Source organism: Lepisma saccharinum, chromosome 14, assembly GCF_977018435.1.
Source record: "Lepisma saccharinum chromosome 14, izLepSacc3.1, whole genome shotgun sequence".
NCBI lineage: Eukaryota > Metazoa > Arthropoda > Insecta > Zygentoma > Lepismatidae > Lepisma > Lepisma saccharinum.
The window spans coordinates 72,043,419-72,062,157 of NC_139242.1; the positions used below are offsets into that span (position 1 = coordinate 72,043,419).

At 38.4% G+C, this 18,739-nt stretch overlaps 1 protein-coding gene across 2 annotated transcripts in view; it reads left to right on the top strand.

Annotated features, from left to right (window-relative positions):
* Positions 1 to 18,063, top strand: part of LOC145998611 (putative inorganic phosphate cotransporter) — an 82,498-nt gene extending 64,435 nt beyond the window's left edge. For both annotated transcript variants that reach the window (XM_083135064.1, XM_083135062.1), the window contains exons 5-10: positions 1,277 to 1,497; positions 2,776 to 2,925; positions 4,469 to 4,601; positions 6,307 to 6,551; positions 12,807 to 12,948; positions 17,942 to 18,063. In XM_083135064.1, coding sequence (XP_082991190.1) covers positions 1,277 to 1,497; positions 2,776 to 2,925; positions 4,469 to 4,601; positions 6,307 to 6,551; positions 12,807 to 12,948; positions 17,942 to 17,985 — 935 coding nt within the window. In that variant the 3' untranslated portion in view covers positions 17,986 to 18,063. The remainder of the gene's footprint in view (positions 1 to 1,276; positions 1,498 to 2,775; positions 2,926 to 4,468; positions 4,602 to 6,306; positions 6,552 to 12,806; positions 12,949 to 17,941) is intronic.
* The last annotated feature ends 676 nt before the right edge of the window (positions 18,064 to 18,739 follow it).

Consider the following 18,739-nt stretch of genomic DNA (forward strand, 5'->3'; position numbering starts at 1 on the left):
GAATCAAATTGCGATGTTTCTTCTTGTGTTACGCATGCTATTTATTTATTCATTTTATTTTACTTTTCTTTCAAAATTAATGCCATTTCGTGACTGCAAATCACTCCACAAATATAACTGTTTCCATCAATTCACTTACCGCCTTTCTAGAGAAACAAATCTACACAATATATTCCAAAAACTAACTAAGCCGCATTACTTTCATAACAAAATTAGCACCTGGGTCGATCGCACTGCCATCTACTTGTCATCGTCTCGGGGAACCAGTTTCTTGAGTCGTTTTCCACACTACGTTATTCAAGGCGCTGTACCTAAAGTCTATGCTTCTGAATTGGTGTGCCCGAACTATGTTGCACAGTGATACATACTCTGCGTGGTTGTTCTTCAATGTTCGTTTTCTCTTCTTTCTTCATCCAACTGCTAACAATGCTCTTGTCAATTGCGTTCCGAAGGACTCACGAGTTTGAACGACCTATGTTTCTCAATAATAGAAAAACGTTATGTCCCACTTTAGCATTACTTTTCGTAGACCCCACGTATTTTCCACCATCATTGATATCAGTAGTTAATCCTCTTCAGAAGCCTCGGAAATAGGGAACGTGATGGGGGACGGGAAGCTTACCCAGATTATTCCAAATAAATGTATTAAGTGTATATCTGATAGTGGAAGTTTATAGAATAGGCTCCTTGCTAATAATTTAGGGGTTCAGAGTACAGTGGGATCCATCCATATTACCGTGAAAATTGTCTACCATCGTGTTCGTGCATTCTATTTGACCCAATAAGAGCTTCAAGAATTAAAATAAAACTCAAACCAAGCTGTTGACAACTTCTGCACCAGCATACATAAAAATTCATCGCTTAAAAACACACAGGATGTAAGAAATATTAATGAAAATAGTCGTGGACAATTTGCACGGTAATACTCATGGATTCCACTGTACAAGTGGCTTAATTTTAATTTTCCTGAAATTGAGTTACATGTACAACTTAGAAGTGTGAAATATCAACATTTTAGTGCTAGAAGTAAGTATCTCCTAAGTTTCAAATTCTTGCTCATAGAGGCACCACTATGTTTGTTCTCCGATAGCTAAACATTTGCCTAAATGTGCCTTTCTCTCAAAACTGTATTGAATGGTGTTAACGTCACTTGCACTTTGAACCCCTTAATTCACAGGTAACGACGCACTCGACCATACTTGGATTTTTAAATCTTAGATTTGTAAATTCATCCTGTTTTAACAGAACCCTTTGAAAAAGTATGTATCTATTGCAGGTTCACAGTTCGGGACCTTCACTGCTCTGATAATATCAGGGGAGATTGCAAACAGTTACTTGGGGTGGGAACCCATTTTCTACTTCTTTGGATGTTTCGGCATCGTTTGGGTGATAACATGGTGCTTCCTTGGATCCGACACGCCTGCATCACACAAGTTTATATCTGAAGCGGAGAGGCGGTACATAGAGACATCTTTAGGCAGCTCGACGAACAAACAGGTAAGAAACTTCTATAGCAAGGTCGTTTATTGGCCGTGGTCAGGAATGTTTGTAAGGGATTGGTGTTGTAGACTGGGATAAATCTGTAACCGTTGCGTACAGTTTTCTTGTTTTCTTGGAAATTCGAGACAGCTTTATAAATATCGATACGAGAATGAGGCCAGGCCCTTCGAAACTTGTAAAGATCTTACACGAGACAAAACTAAATGTCCGAGACACTCCGTCACGCTCGAGATTTTGGTATGATGTTTGAAAAAAATTCCTAGACCAGCGGTCCCAAAACATTTTTTAGAGCACTTTTCAGGAGAGAAATTCGTCACGGAGCATTGTTGTTGGTGTTATACCAAAAACATGAAACATATATGCATTTTAGGCTGGTTTTATCTAACTGTAGTTTTCAAGATTTTAGTCGATATTTTCTGGTAGCACGAATTATTTTTCGAAATCGAGACAGCTTAACTTTTGATCTAAACTTAATTGTTTCCATTGAAAGCCATTGGAGCAAATATAGTTTTCTCAAACAACATCAATTTTGCACATACGTGTCTTTGGTGTATAAGAACAGCAACATTTCCACGTAGCACCTACGTAGGTACTAAACAGAATAACAGTATTATTATCTATTTATAAGGGTTTAGACTGCCGATAAACACCTTACAAAGCCTACTTACAGTAGCTTTTTATGATAATAAAATAACTAGACATAGTACATGATATACAAATCGCTTTTTTTAAAAAAAAACATTCATGCTAACTTAAGACTATGATGCATTAAAATTGTAAACCTTGGCAATAGTGAGGCTGTCTGAACATTACACCATTAAATTGTTCTGTTTCACACATAAATATTATAAATCATCCTAAGGAAGTTTAAAAATATGTTCTTTTGTTTAAATCCAGTTAGCAAAATTACATCCTATCCTTGTAATCGACGTGGATTCATTTTAAACAATTAAATATATTTTTAAGCATTTGGCCATGTTACCGAATTTCATTTAATTGGAAATATTTTCTCCGTCAATTTGATAGAAATAAGGAACTTATACTTAGCTACATAATCGAAAATCAACTTCAACAACTAAAAGCAAAATAAGTCAAAAAATATATTCATTATTGTTGTCTGGTGGGCAGAGAAGTTGATATAAATCTTTCCCACGTGGCTTCATCCCTCTTACACACGCTGTTTTCTGATGAAGAAGCCCACGTTACGTGTGGTAGTTACGTGTAATCTCCATTTAAACGAATCTTCCTAACTGCTACAATTGTTGTCTGTTTCAGCGCTTGCCAATTCCTTGGAAGTCACTATTCACCTCTCTGCCCATGTGGGCCATCATTGTTGGGCACATGGGACAGAACTGGGGAGTCATGACGCTCCTTACTGAGATGCCCACCTACATGCAGAGCGTTCTGAATTACGATCTGAGCAATGTAAGTATATGGCTCCAACCTTCATACGAAGGAATAAGCATGTAGAAAGTATGTATTTACTCGTACATCCAATACAATTTAATAAGTACAGTCACCTGCAATAAGAATGGGACACCTGGATCCTGAAATATTAGCTTCCCTGCAAGGTTTTATGTGTGCCTAACTCTACAGTGGATTTTAATAGCTAATTTTCAATGGCAACTTCTACCAACGCCGTAGAGTTAGGCAACACACACATCGCCTTTCAGGATCTTCGCGTCCATTTATATTGCCGGTAACTGTACGTGTTGGTTCCAGGGAATTTTAAATTTTTTTAAACACTTTCATAGATTGAGAGGTTTTTAGAATACATATAAAAGCATTTAACACGTAAGTTCAATTTTCTTATGTCCTTATTTGAAAATAAATTCCCCCCAAATTAACACAATGAATGCATTACCGTGCAAATTGTCCATCACCATGTTCGTGCACTTTGTTTTACCCAATAAGAGCTTCACGAATTAAAAGAAAACTCAAAACAAGCTGTTGACAACTTCTGCACCAGCATACATGAAAATCCATCGCTTAAAGACACACAGGATGTAAGAGAAAAATTAATGAAAATAGTCATGGACAATTTGTACGGTAATACTCATGGATCCCACTGTACCAGTTGGTGCGAGGCTACGATATTAGCACCTGATATATGATAGTTATTGATGTGTTTTATTTACATTTTGGCATATATTTTTGTAAACAAAATTTCAACTTGATCAAACCAAGGTGGTTAGAATCATTCTTCATCAGATGATTAAACTAAGGTGTATCTTCACAGGTTATAAATTTGATTAATTCGTGGGTTTATCTCGCATAAAAGAAACTTGGATAGATTGCATTACAAATATTATCATTGAATGTTACCAGAGCCATATAGATATTTATTCATTTTCTGCACAACGTAGATTTCGTCCAGTTTCAGATGGAAATACGTATCAGAAATATAAATAAAATAAACGTAATATATAGGCCTATATATACTAGTATGTATGTCCCGCATCGAGGCCTTGCGGTCTAAGGCTTCATGCTTTGGGTTCCCGACTCCAGGACATGACCAGAACCATCGTGAGGAAATTGGAGAGTTATGAATGAGTAGCGTAACCTAGTCATAAAGAAAAATTTAAATAAATAAATAAATAAAATATTTAAAAAAAAGTCATGGAAACCTAGGTGTGATAGGACAAGCGTCAGCTATGCATTATTAATAATATCTACTAATAGCTGCACTGTATGTATACATGGGTCAAAACCTTAGGTAGGAATCACATAAATCCTGACAAATCTTACCAACTCTACGTGGAATTAGCAATACATTGTAGATAAGCTAAAATATTATTTTTTATCGATGAATTTAAACATGATTGGCTCACTGGTTCCCATAAGAATCCTATGTAATACAAGGAAGTCGTTCGGAACGTTCAGGTAAATATGACTTTGCGACAATCGCATACGCACAAATTCCAGCCGTTAGATAGTGAATTGATCCATGGAATACCTTTATTTCCAGAGTGGATTGGTTTCGGCGCTTCCTTACTTCGCGATGTGGCTCTTCAGCTTTATCTCCAGCATCTCAGCGGACTTCGCGAAGAAGCACAAAATTATCTCGACAGGCGTCTCCAGAAAGATTGGCAACACCATAGGTAAGGACTTTGGTATTTTGTGTGTGTGTGTGTGTAAACCACCAGGAAGGTAAATAGCATTCAAATTCAGAAGAAGACTTAACGAAAACTGTTATCCCATAAGCAGAGGAACGTTTTTGGCACCCCTAGCAAATGCAGAGGGGGCTCATGGGGCTACAATCCCTCTCGAAATTCTGAGAAAAATCAATATTTTCAAATTAAAGCGGTAAGGAACTCGCGAGAAACCAAAGTGGTAACTGAAACCTTAAAGTGACCTCTTGTTTTGAGCTTTTTGTCTTTGAACAACCTTAATGACGAATATTTTATAGTGTACCCCCCCAAAAAAACGCAGATATGTAATATTCATCTTTGCAGCACCCTTCGAAAAAAAAACTCTGCGTACCCCAGTGTGTGGCACCGACATGAATAGCCGATATACATATATATATATAAATACAGTTTAATAGGGTGAAGTGTAAAATATTGAATAGTAGATAATATTTAAGATTTTTGTGAGTATTGAAAAATTGCGCCATGAAAAGTTTACTTTAGGTTGTTTTTATGGTATTCGGTTGTACAGTGGGATCCATGAGTATTACCGTGTCAATTGTCCATGACTATTTTCATTAATTTTCTCTTACATTCTATGTGTTTTTAAGCGATGGATTTTTTTATGTATCCTGGTGCAGAAGTTGTCAAAAGCTTGTTTTGAGTTTTATTTTAATTCTTGAAGCTCTTATTGGATCAAATAAAGTACACGGACATGGTGATGGACAATGAACGGTAATACTCATGGATCACACTGTACTGTTTTTTTGTTCGATATCTGTAAAATGTACACTTTAAGATGTGTGTGCTACAGATTGATAAATCGTCCACCGAGAATGTAAATGTTCTGTGTCCAATTTTTCATTTTTCAGGAGAGCCCTTAAAGTTTGACATGATATATTTATTGAACCTTTGTTACCATTGCTCTGAAAGTTTGTATCATTGCAAAGGCTGATATACACGTATTGAAGCCTCTCTAAAAGGAAGTAGTTGTTATGTAGGTACTTATGCTGTAATTAATAATTGAAATTTCAGATATAACAATTGCACTCAACCCTAGCTTTGATTTGAGAGTTCCAGTGTTCTATCTACCAGATATAATACTGCATTCTGGAAAAGACATGGAGTTGAAATAATTTAATTATGAATTTGTCATTCGGTACAAATGTAAAATAAATAATTCATATTTTGGGAAATCAGTCAACTACTTTCATTCCACAGTTATTCACATGTTTTGCCTGTTAACAACAAAAGTAAGAACTGAAGCCAAGGCCACTACTATTGCTAAGCAACTTCCTCAAGTGACTGAGAGGTTAGAATGCAAGTGGTTTATCGCATGCTCGATTGGCGTTTGTGGTTGTTTGAGGAAATTGTTGTAAGGTTCATTGGCTGCTGGAGTTTGCATTATTGTAGTTGCTTCCAAATTCTGCACATGGACAAAAAAGACTCTCAATATATCAATATTGGTTGTATGTAGGCTTCAGACAATGGCAGAAATGAAACAATGATATCCTAAATCGATTACATGACAGCCAAAATATCTCGATTTCTTTACATTTTGGAGATAGAACATTTGTATTCTCGATGGACGAAATGTTATAAGTTGTTAAATTTCATTATGTGCAAGAAAACGCATGTGAAATTTGTAAACCAAATATATTTAAGAAATGTTCTGCAGCTCATTTAGGACCCGCGGCCGCTCTCATAGCACTGGGCTTCGTAGAGAAAGACAAATTCGCCGCAGTGGCGCTGCTTACCGTTGCCGTGGGACTAAATGGCGCTAGTTACGTCGGCTTTCAAGTGAACCACATCGACTTGTCGCCGAACTTCGCTGGTACCATGATGGGAATCACGAATTGCGCAGGGAACCTCATGAGCATCGCAGGCCCGGCAGTGGCGGGCGCCATCACAAAGGGGGCCGAGGTATGGTTAATATTTATAAAATTTCTTTGAACAATTTGCATATTCCTATTTTGTATCATTTCTCCCAATAACCTCACATAACACATACGGCAGGCAGGGATTCGAACCTGGAATGTTCGGTGGCAAGATAGTGAGTCGGCCGCTTACTTCCTTGGTACAATTACGTGTTCAAATTTTCTTCCCAAATTATAAAAGCACAAGCACACGCACAGATCTTGCACAATCATTATTGGCGGTATCCCGACGCCGTAGTGGTAATACTGTCACCTTGTAATGAAGGGGTCCTGGAGACTCGCTGCACAGTCAGGATCCTGCTTTAAACTGTAGTTCCAGTCACGATTAACCTATCTGAGCATAAAACAACGATTATTGTCTAGACTAAACAACAGATGAACGCGTTTCAGTTGTGTTTTGAACTATTTTTGCTTATTGAACAAAGGGCAGTTAATTATATTTTTAATTAAACTTATTAACGAGAAAAATAGTGAAGGTAAGTAGAAGAAATGATGGAAGAGAGGGAGCAAAGGAGAATTGACAGGAGAGAGAGATAGAGAGAGAAAGGGAACAAGAGGGGAAGAAAGACAGGATAAAGATATAGGAAACAAAAAATATAGGAGAATTGAAGACACATGAAAATAAACACAAAGAGAGAGGGCGATACATTTGTTAATGACAAATTATACATTTGTATTAAGAGCCGAAGATTATTCAAAGACATGTGTAACCTTCCAGTAGAACATGCATGGCTCATATGTAAGAGGTTTTTCAAAAGTTGGAAAACGAGATCTAATTATTAATTTTGGTTTTCCAACAAACATAACTACAGAATGAGTAGTTATCTTGGGTGTCGCCAAATAAAATTGTAGGGGTTTCAAGCCATTTATAGAGCTTGAATAGTAAGAATAACAACAATAATAACTTATTATTATTAGGGGACGTGGGGGAATATGACCACCTTAAGACAAAATTGCTAATGATTTAAATAAAAATAAGTTTCATGTTGCAAAATGAAGATTGGTCTTTGCACTGTATCTGGTAAAGATACAAGGGAAAATCTCTTACTATAAAGGAACAAAAATTACACAAACAAAAGTCTGCAAAACCACATTAACCCCACTGGTGGGGGTAATATGAGCACACTGTTGGGGAATATGGGCAGTTATGTTTGATGGATACATTCAGTGACGTGCGGTGACGTCAGTGGCGTGCTCAAAGGGGGGTTGCTGTGGGTCACACCCCTCCTCCCTTTAGGGCCAGTATTCCTACAAAAAAAGAAGAATGTCAATAACAGGAAAAGATTGCAAAATTATGAATGAGTACCAGAAAAAAGTACACGTAACCCCCACCCACATTCGGAAGTAAAAAACTATTTGATTAGACTCTAAGCCAGAGATCCTGGGTTCGAATCTCGGATTGGCCATTTGTGTTCTTTGTGTGTGTTCCTTCATCTATTTTGTTGTACCAAAGGTGGCGGAAAAGTGAAGTAAAATGAACCAAATTGAGCAATCAATCAATGATTTGATTTCATTTTTGTTACTTAGCGTCGCTTTTTTGTCACATTTGGTTAATTGCGAAGATACGATGAAATTGATGAAGGGACGAGCACAGGGAACGCCCATGCCTGGATCGGGGTTCGAACCCGGAAATCCTGGTGTCGTAGCGCGCTATGATAACCAGTCCCCCACGCTTGGTTGATTTGGTGACAGGTAACAAAACACAACACACTTTTTTGTAGTTTCTTCAATGATATTCATTTGACTTTTTGAGTTCTGAGATACATTTTTTATTCCAAATTATTTCATTATTCACTGCAACACATAGGACAAGAATGCGCACTCATCACGGGTTCGAATCCTGGCCTGGATTGTTCATATGAGGTCCCTTAACCAATTTCATCATATTATCACTCAATCCTCATTTTCGCGATAACCAAATGTGGCAGAAAAGCGAAGTAAAATAAACCAAACCAACAACAATATGAACACGCGTTCTCTTGCCCAAATAAATACATCCGTATTTATGACTGTTAGAGACCAAGAGTAGTATATTTAAATAAAACACTACTAAAACGAGAGTCAGATAGAGCCTGAGCATATATTTGTAATTTAATCATTATATATTCCATATTTGTAAAAGAAAAAAAGAAAGAAAGCATAACATCATTGTCTGCACATAACACGTTCCCATTTCATAAATAATAAAACTACATCCCATATTATACATACGCACATATTGTACAACGTGTAAAAGGTTGTGTAAATACAGAGAACATAAGTACTGCAGAAAATTTTACCCTGAGTTCTTTACAGGATTTACAAAAAACCTATGAGAAACCAATCCCCTATCTGTCCTATAGGAGATAGACTGGGGGACCTGAAAGCCTGGGCTTTCACCCATTGCAGCGGGGGGCGAGGGGACAAGGGAGGTAGAGAGAAATCTTCCTTTTCCTTGGGCCGGCCGTTTCTACCTGAAAACTGGTCTGGCGGAAGAAGAGAACACCGATGGACGAGAAGAGCGTGGAAAAAAAGGTGTTGCATATGAGCTGTGGTGGCTTTAACAAGACAATAAATATTGTGATTTGAATATAATTCGAGATGTGAGATTGATTGATCTATCTCTGCTAGACTAGCTACTCCTCAGTGTACGTCACTGGATACATTTAAACTTAACAATTAGTCACAATGAATGCAGATCATAAAGAGGACCTCCAACCCTCAAATTTCCTCATCCTTCTTACAAGTATGGCAGATGAGATGTAATTTAATTCTTCCTGTACATCAACACAATAATTATATTCGTGTTTAGGAAGTGGTTATGAAGGCATATATACACTGCTGCTCCATTACGAGACAAAACGAACATTATCGGTATTGATTAATGATATCAGCTATAGAACATTCTTTCTTCTTGGTATTCAATATTTAAAACAAATGGGTAATTTTTACAGTACTATTAGAAATACTATGTTACTGATATAATAATTGCATTCAAGACACAACATAGAAACACAATGTAAATTACACAAGGAACAAACAAATAAATAATGCCAATTTCGAATTTACTGTCGCAGGACAATTTTTGTCTTGCAAGTGCATTTTGCTACAGTTAATAGTTTTTTTGTAGAGGAGGTGAGACAAAATTGATATATTTTTTTTTTCTGTGGCTTCCTTAGGGCTTTAGTGAGGAAGATATTTCCACGCGAATATACAAAAAGGAAGCGTAAACCAGACAAAAAAACATTTATCCCAAGGAAAGAAAAGAGCGAGGGTGAATTCATTGCAATCAGTAAAATTCAATTTTCTCCGGCGACGTAGAAATTTCTAGCTACATTTCTGGAATTTTTAAAATTCTGTTAACTATTCTAATTTGTAACTAATCATGATGAAATCAAGCATTAGAGGGTATGAAATAACTAGAGACCGGATGTTTAGGCACTATAAACATATAAAATAGGCAGGCAAATAAGCACTTATAATTTTCAAAATAGGCATTAAAATACAAATAGGCAATAAAAAAGGCAATGAAATTTAACTCAAAATAATGAAGATAGACATACAAAAAGAAATAGGTGTTTAAAGAATATAGAAACATACCTGTACATTCTTTATAGTTGCTTAAAATAAACCAGGAGCTCATCATTAGAGAGAGACAGGAGTCCAATATTGTACTTAATAAATCACTGCAAACAGGAGTCACGTCAGCCCAAGATTTTCCATTGTATAATGGCTACACACAATAGTCTGGCAAAATAAATTGTTGGCTACTTCCAACCAGTACGCAAATTATTTAAATATACACTTTATCACTGCACACAGGGTTATTCCAGTTATAAAAATTTACACTATATATTCCACACACCAGTTCAAACTAAGAAACTGTTTAAATGCATTTCAAGTTTGTACTGTACGGTTTGGCAGTCTCTGAATAAGAAGCACTAATTGCGGTTGCATATCACAACAAGGTATTTCTTCAGGTCATCAACTGACAAGTTATGTCTGCGATCGGACAACATTTTTTTAGAACTGAATAAGATCTTTCAACCTCCACAGATGTTACTGGAGCATGCTTAAAGCACGCGAGAACATGTGGATCTAACTCAGTTTGTATATTTTCACCTTTCAGAACTTGATGAATTGCCCTTAATTTGTCCAAGTCTTTATTAGCTGCAATAACTCGCTGACATTTCTCACGACCTTTAGCACCTGGTACAGCACTAATTTGGTCAACTGCAGAATGAAAACGGTCCATAGAATTTATCAGTGTTTCACTTCTCTCTTCCAGTAATGTTATTGTGTCTGGCAAATTTGAATAATGGGTGGTAATGGATCCTAAGTCGTTTCGCACAACAGAATTTTTCAAAAGACTCTGTGTTACGCGAATTGATGTTGCATCATCTTCAGATACGCGTACTTCAGCCACCTTCTGATAGTTGGTCGCGTAATACACTGCAGCAGATATACAAGTACCCCATCTAGCTACTATTGGCTGTGGAGGCAAAGCAAGTTCAGGGGCTGTTTCTTTAAACAAAAGAACCCGGGATGGTGCTTTGAGGAATATTTTCTTAGCATTGGAAATTAAAGAGTCAACTTTGAGAAATGAAACACGAATTTCCTCTGCAACTCGATGGAGAGCATGCGCGAGACATGTTATGTGCAGCATAGCAGGGAAAATAACTTTAAGGGCCGTTGCTGCTTTTTTCATATATGGCGATGCATCTGTTACAAACAAAAGCACATCTTCATGCTTAACACCATCCGGCCAAAGCAAATTTAGTGCGGAAGTGAACAACTGAGCAATTGCTGTACTATTAGTTTTTTTTCCAGTTGCTCACATGCAAGAAGAAATATTTTGGGCTCTACATTGTGTTCCATTGTATCAATTACAACATTAGCAAGAAACCTTCCCATAGCATCGGTTGCTTCATCAATAGACACCCAAATTTTTTCCCCCTAACTTCCTCCCTAATTCTTTCAATGACACCCGTGTAACACTCTTCGACGTAATTTTTACGCAGTGTTGACTCATTCGGTACATGTTCACCTGTGTACTTCGATAGGAATCCCCTTAAAGAGGCATTCTGCAATTTCCACAAAGGAATGTCTGCCTCTATGAATGCCTTACACAAATCTGCAGAAAACTGAGACTGCCTAGGAGAAATAGCGTATGATGTAATTAGTGAGGATTTTACCTTCCATGACTTTCGTTTCTCAATAGAAACCGATTTGTGTTTAGCAGTTTCTAAGTGTTGCGCAACGTAATATTTTTCGTGCAATTCACAGACTTTTCACATAACTTACAATTTAACACCAATCCATCAGTTGTAAACACACTGGACCCGAATTCTTTCACATAGTTGCTCAATTTGGTTCTCGGAGAAGATGCTTCCTTGGGCATTCTGAGAGTAAAAAGCACAAATACACACAAAATTTGCACCACAAACCACGAGAGAGAAAACTACAATGATCTTTTGAAGAGCTTTCTCCATACTATGTGCATCTGTGGAATGCAACTCAGATAGCCAGCCCAGGAAAGTGCGAGGGGGAGAGGCCAATCGCCCCCTTGGCGACATTCTTCCAATGAATCGGGGTGGAGTTTGACCTGGAGCAGGCCATTCAGCTTTCTACTGTAAACTGTTATTTTTAAATTTCTTGGAAGCATCGGAAACTAATCCTGGGAACAGGAAATTGTATGCACAGAGTTAAGTCAGTGTCCCAATTTTAAAGAAAATGCCTAAAAGAGGCAATATCTGGCATTTATGAAATAATATATGCAATATCGTATAAAATAGGCAAAATTAAATTGCCTTTAAATGAAGCTAATCCCTCCACCCTGACAACATTTGTTTTCATCGTATCTCTAACAGGAAAGAATAGGCATTTTGCCTAACATCCGGTCTCTAGAAATAACATTGTAACGAGATAATCCAAAGATATTTCGAAGATTAACAGCTTGAAATTTAAAAAAATGTGTGTTCAACTGTTTTTCAAATGATAACTTTGTTAAAATAATTGTTAGAGAAGTATTTTTATTTGATTTATATGCTGGTAATAATAATTGTTTTTGATTTATTGATAAAGTTGATAACGTCCCTTCCCTGCCACTTTTGGCTAAGCGCGCCGTAATAACATAATTGTAAAAGGAAAATTATTTTGACTCAAAAGTTGGTGAATATCTGGAACAGCTAGTGAAAAGAAAAAAAAATGTTTATTCCATTTTTTGTAGCTTTATGTAACATATCTTAATGTTATTTTCCAGGATCCAGCCTCAGGATGGACGATCGTGTGGTTCATTTCAGCCGGAATCTGGATACTGGATGACATATTTTTTATATTCTTTGGGTCAGGAGAAGTACAGCCCTGGAATAACGTCGCAGAAACTGAAGATTCCCAAAGAACCGGTAAGTAGTTTTTAAAAATATATTTATACATTGTCTTGTAAACACCAGCAGAATATTCAAGTTACTGTAATATTTTATAAATGATCATACACTTTAAGCAACTTGTATGTTGAGGAAATACGAGGATTGCGTTAGAATTTTAGTGAACGTGTTAGTAATTCTTAACTGGAACTTTACAGTGGCTCTAAAGAATTGCACTTTTCAAAGTAAGTGCAGTTTATTGTCTTCCTTATCCTAAATGGTGTGATGGTAAAGATCGAATTGGTGTACCAGCACTGACTTCAAAGCAGAATAAATTGTGAAACACAATGTTGTAAGAATAGAATACTTATGGGAGAATAAATATTGTGTAGGTATATGTAAAAAATGTTAGAAAATATCCTTTGGAAATTGAAGTTTCGCTGATTACTGTTTAGGGCGAGCCTATAACAAGGGCGCCGACTTTCCAAAATTGCTGTGGGTGCATATCAATGGCGGTTAGATCTGTAATTATCAAGTATTGTACAGGGTCCGGCAGAATGAATAGTAGGATATAAAAAGGACAGAACGTCGAAACAAATCGAATAATTTATTGAAACACACATTGAAAACAAAGAATAATAGATGCCATTACATACCATATATGCCATTTTACTTGGTTTTGAAGATAACGCCCGACAGATGGTCGCCATCACGTTCAGCGCATTCTTTCAGGCGGCGAACGAAAGCTCGCATCACCCGCTCCAGCATGTCCAATGGGATCGCCTCCACAGCTGTACGTATCCTTGCCTTCAGTTCAGCCACGGTATGAGGACTTGTAGCGTACACTTGACTTTTCAGGTAGCCCCACAAGAAGAAGTGAGGGGTAGACAAATCGGGCGACCGTGATGGCCAATGAATGTCACCAAATCGGGAAATCAATCGACGAGGAAAATGACGCCGCAAGACAGTCATGGACCGGCGGGCAGTGTGGGCTGTTGCCCCGTCCTCTTGGAACCATATGTCTCTGTTCACCCTTGGAAGGAGAAAGTCATGTAACATTTGGACATAGCGATCGCTATTAACCGTTACCGCACGTCCATGAAGATCCTCAAAAAAATATGGACCGATGTTGCCAAACGATGCCACACCGCACCACACCGTCACACGTTCACTGTGCAGGGGTTGCTCGTGCAGCCAACGAGGATTAAATGGCGCCCAGTATCTGTAATTCTGTTTATTAACATCACCGTGCAGATCAAAATGAGCCTCATCCGACATCAGTATGTTGTTTCACATCTGCGGCTCGGCTGCTAAAAGTTCCAAGCAACGCAACGCAAAGGTTCGTCGGGCATGTTTATCTTGTTCGGTTAGTTTCTGTGCGACCTGCATTTTGTGGAAGTGGAGGTCTTCATGGATGATGCGCCGCAGGGAACGATCTGACATTCCTAGCGCCAAGGCATGTCTGGCAGCAGAACGCCGAGGACTTCGGATCAGTAGTTGACGGACCTCCTCCACTCGCTCCTGGGTCCGTTGTGTCTTTGGTCGCTCCGGGCTTTTCTTTTTTGCACATGATGCATTAGTCCTGAATTGTTGCGCCCACCGTACAAACGTCCTGTGATCCAGGACGTTCTGATGTCGGCCCACCTGGAAATGGCGACGAAAGAGCCGCTGCACGCTGATTGGAGACTCGTTATTGTTTAAATACGCCTCAACGGCGAATGCTCGATGTTCCGAACTCCACAAGGCCATACTTACAAACGGCAGTCCTTCCTCAATGCAGCGCGCACACACGTCGTTGCGCAGGCGCAACAGCGACGCCGTACTACGTGACTCAAATCAGGCTATTCATTCCGCCGGACCCTGTATACTTTAAACAACTTACATGCACAATGATTGCAAGAGGCAATGCTATTATCAACACGTTACTAAAAGAAAATACCACATTCATACAAATTAAAATGAAAAATCTTCATAAATGCAAATAATTGTAATTGTATTGCAGAAAGAACTATGCAAGGATTTTGTTGTGAACAGAAACTACAAGATGACTAACTTTATGTACCAAATAATAATAATCATGACATGTTAACTTTCAATATAAAACACATTCCTTCTTACGACATTTGCACTTATGAATTTGTTTGCAATTTTGGTAATGTCAATATTTTTAGTCATTTCTTTATGAACATGCAAAATTGCCAAATCATTCAAGCTTTTTTGGGTCATTGTTGACCGCAAAAACGTTTTCAATCGTCTAAGTGCTGAAAATGACCGCTCAGAGGTACAAGAAGTAACAGGTATAGTTAAAATCACCCGTACAAACTTCACAAATTCTGTGAGCATTTCACGCATGGGGCTTCCCTGTGTTTCGGTTTATTCTTAATTAGTGCTCAATATCGGCAAGTAGTTATTTTAAAACAATAGTTGACGAATGGAGTGGGCGTATTGTAGTGTGTCACTTGTAAGGAAACATCAAAGCAAGCCGAAAAGACGGGATTCTATTCACTATACAATATACTTCCATTGTTATTGTGGGGACTGCCTTTGATTTGGCCAGAGACAGGCAAGGAAGGGGGGAATGTGTTGCTTGGTTGCCTTTGCACAAACACATTTGAAACAATTATGTTTTAGAGGTTAGAAATTTTAACTTCCATCTCAATGTTTTAATTGCTTATTATTTTTTGATAATGCCAAGTGAGAAATATTTATTGTATTTTGTTTTTATCAAACTAAAAATCTTGTGGGTGCGGCGCACCCACAAGATTATTTATGTGGGTGCTCGAGCCCCGGAGCACCCACGTAGTCGGCGCGCATGGCCTATAACACTTCTGGCTGCGTTGATTGGCCGACTAAGGATCTCGTAACTGAAGGTTCTAAGTACGAGGTTCGGCTTTGATGAATATCATTTGATTACTGTACATCCTCACAGTCATTCTCATCCTAAAGAGGCAGAATGTAAAATGTGAGAAATACAAAATACCTGTAAAATGCGATAAACGTTTGTTACTCAAACACAATAATGAACCCCCCCCCCCCGTCATATCATAATCAATAGTTCCCGGCAGAGGAACATTATTGGTTGGATTTCCACTTTATAGGTCCAGTTCTTATTAACTTATTTCAGCATAAACTTGACTTAAAACAAATTTTATTTTAAATATTTTCAGAACAGGTACCTGTATACCGGGTGCTCCAAAAGTCCCGGAAAGGCCACATATCGTGCGAAATACACATCGAATCGGAAAACGAAAAAATACGTGTTTAATAAGTGAAAGAAAGCTATTCAATGATATCACACTTGATTCTCCACTTTGAAATTTTAAATAGAAACCTCCACTTTGTATTGTAGAATCGGAAAGAGGACTTCATTCCGAGTCCAACGAGCTATCAACCATCCTCCTAGCTCAATTAGGAACGGAGATATGGCGATTTTAGACCCCCCCCCCCTTTCCATATACAGAAGGTCCTTCGCTTTATATCCGACCATATTTGACGGGTACCCACCTTAAGAGATACCGCGCCGCCACCACCGATCATGTTCTGTTGGACCCTCAGCATTGTGAACTATCGCCCGGCATCGCAGTTTCCATTGCACCAAGCTCCGGCGCAGGACAGGCGTGGGAAGTCTGTCCCACTCCTCCCTGCAAGCTTTCCATAGACCATCCAGGGTGGGCGGCGATGTTGAAGACTTCGTTTCAACAGTCCAAATGCGCAAAAATCCATTGGACTGGCATCTGGGCTTTTCACAGGAATGTCTTCAAACGGAATAACACGAATTCCTAATTCCTCTGCCATTTCCTGATAAAAACGTAGTTATGTTCTGGGGGTATGACTCGAAGCCTTGTCCATATGGATCATCACCTGGTTCGCGTCCATTCCATACTATTTTGGGATGTCTCTCCGATAGATAGGTGTCAGAATGGAGTCTTGGAAGTATTTGGCATTCACCTTCACGTTTTTGTCCACCTTGCGTATAATCAACTGACCCTCATATCCAAATCCCGTCACAACCATAAAGCCACGAGGGAAACTTTCCCTGCACTGACGAACGAAGTTGCTGCGACCCTTGCCGTCAATGTCACGGTATGTGATCGCTCGAATGTGACCACTAGCAGTGAGATGGACATATGATTCATCCATTGTGACAAGTTTCTTCCATTTGGAACCCGACAGGTACCTTTCATACAGGTTCACAATGCGTACGTATGAAAACTTAGCATGGAAAAGGGCCATTACGTAACCCTCCCAATACAGGTTGATTTTCGGCGCCATTTGATAACATTCACTACCAACACTCACGCACCTACAAGGTCAGACACAACACTGCACCCGCCAGCAGACCCATAGTTCACGCCAGGTGGCAGCACCGAATCGACAATGGTCGGATATAAAGCGAACAACCTCTGTACTCTATTGAGAGGTCTTGACGTGCAGATTCCGAATCTACAATCGCGTTCACTCTAGCTCAATTAGGGGCAGAGCGTCCCTTTGAATTTTTTTGGGGTTTTATGAAATTTTCACTTTTTTAAAAAAAAAATCGCCATATCTCCGTTCCTAATTGAGCTAGGAGGATGGTTGATAGCTCGATGGGCTCGGAATGAAGTCCTCTTTCCGATTCTACAATAGAAAATGGGGTTTCCATTTAAAATGTCACAGTTGCGGACGGGGTTGGGGAATCAAGTGTGATATCATTGAATAGCTTTCTTTCACTTATTAAACACGTATTTTTCGTTTTCCGATTCGATGTGTATTTCTCACGATATGTGACCGTTCCGGGACTTTTGGACCACCCGGTATATATTGGAATATTAGAATTTGTTTGCAACTATTTCACATCACTCAAGCAGAATTTGACTTTAAATGGTACCATGCTGCTTCATTGATCAAGGTTTTGGTTTCGAGTCCTTGTTTGGGGATGGGTAACGCAAATCGGGCCACACTCATTAAATCAGGATGATATAATATTTTCTCGACAGTTCTACGAGAATAGACATGCGACTTCATCCGTTCACGCTGTTGTTATTTCTTTCAGACTCTGCCACCAAGAAGGTTGACGAGGAGTGGGAACGATTTTAACTTTTGCAGAGCGAAATGTTTAAAATGTTAGTATTAGTTTTTTGTAACTTATTTTTTGTAAATACATGTTTTAAAAAACACAAGGACTTTATGATATGAAAAGGAAGTTTAAACCGTTAACAAAACCCTTGAGTGCCTTATGCTGACGTATGAAACGAAGTGTTGCAATTTTGGTGAATCTGACGAAAACATATGAACGACAATAGCGTGATCGTGACGGGAACATCCAGAGGCGTGGCAGATGAGGTCCGACGACCTACCCCCTAATATTGCCCATTTGGTCTTGAAAATTTTGAATTCTTAAGCAACTCAGCAGATACTGTCGTTTGTTTGAACTTACGCGTTGGTATTAGTTAAGACAAAAATGGATTGACTTTCTGTTGTAGTGAAAGTTAATTTTCCAATTTAATTTTACAGTTTTTTATGAACAATTTGGAAAATTTACTTACCTTAATGTACAGTGGGATCCATGAGTATTACCGTGCAAATTGTCCACGACTATTTTCATTAATTTTTGTCTTGCATCCTATGTGATTTTCAGCGATGGATTTTTATGTATGCTGGTGTAGAAGTTGTCAACAGCTTGTTTTGAGTTTTCTTTTAATTCTTGAAGCTCTTATTGGGTCAAAAAAAAAGTGCATGAACATGGTGATGGACAATTTGCACGATAATATTCGTGGATCCCACTGTACAATAATTCCACTAGGAAAAAGTATGCTAAGATAGGGTAGAGTACAGACACCTAACCTCCTCC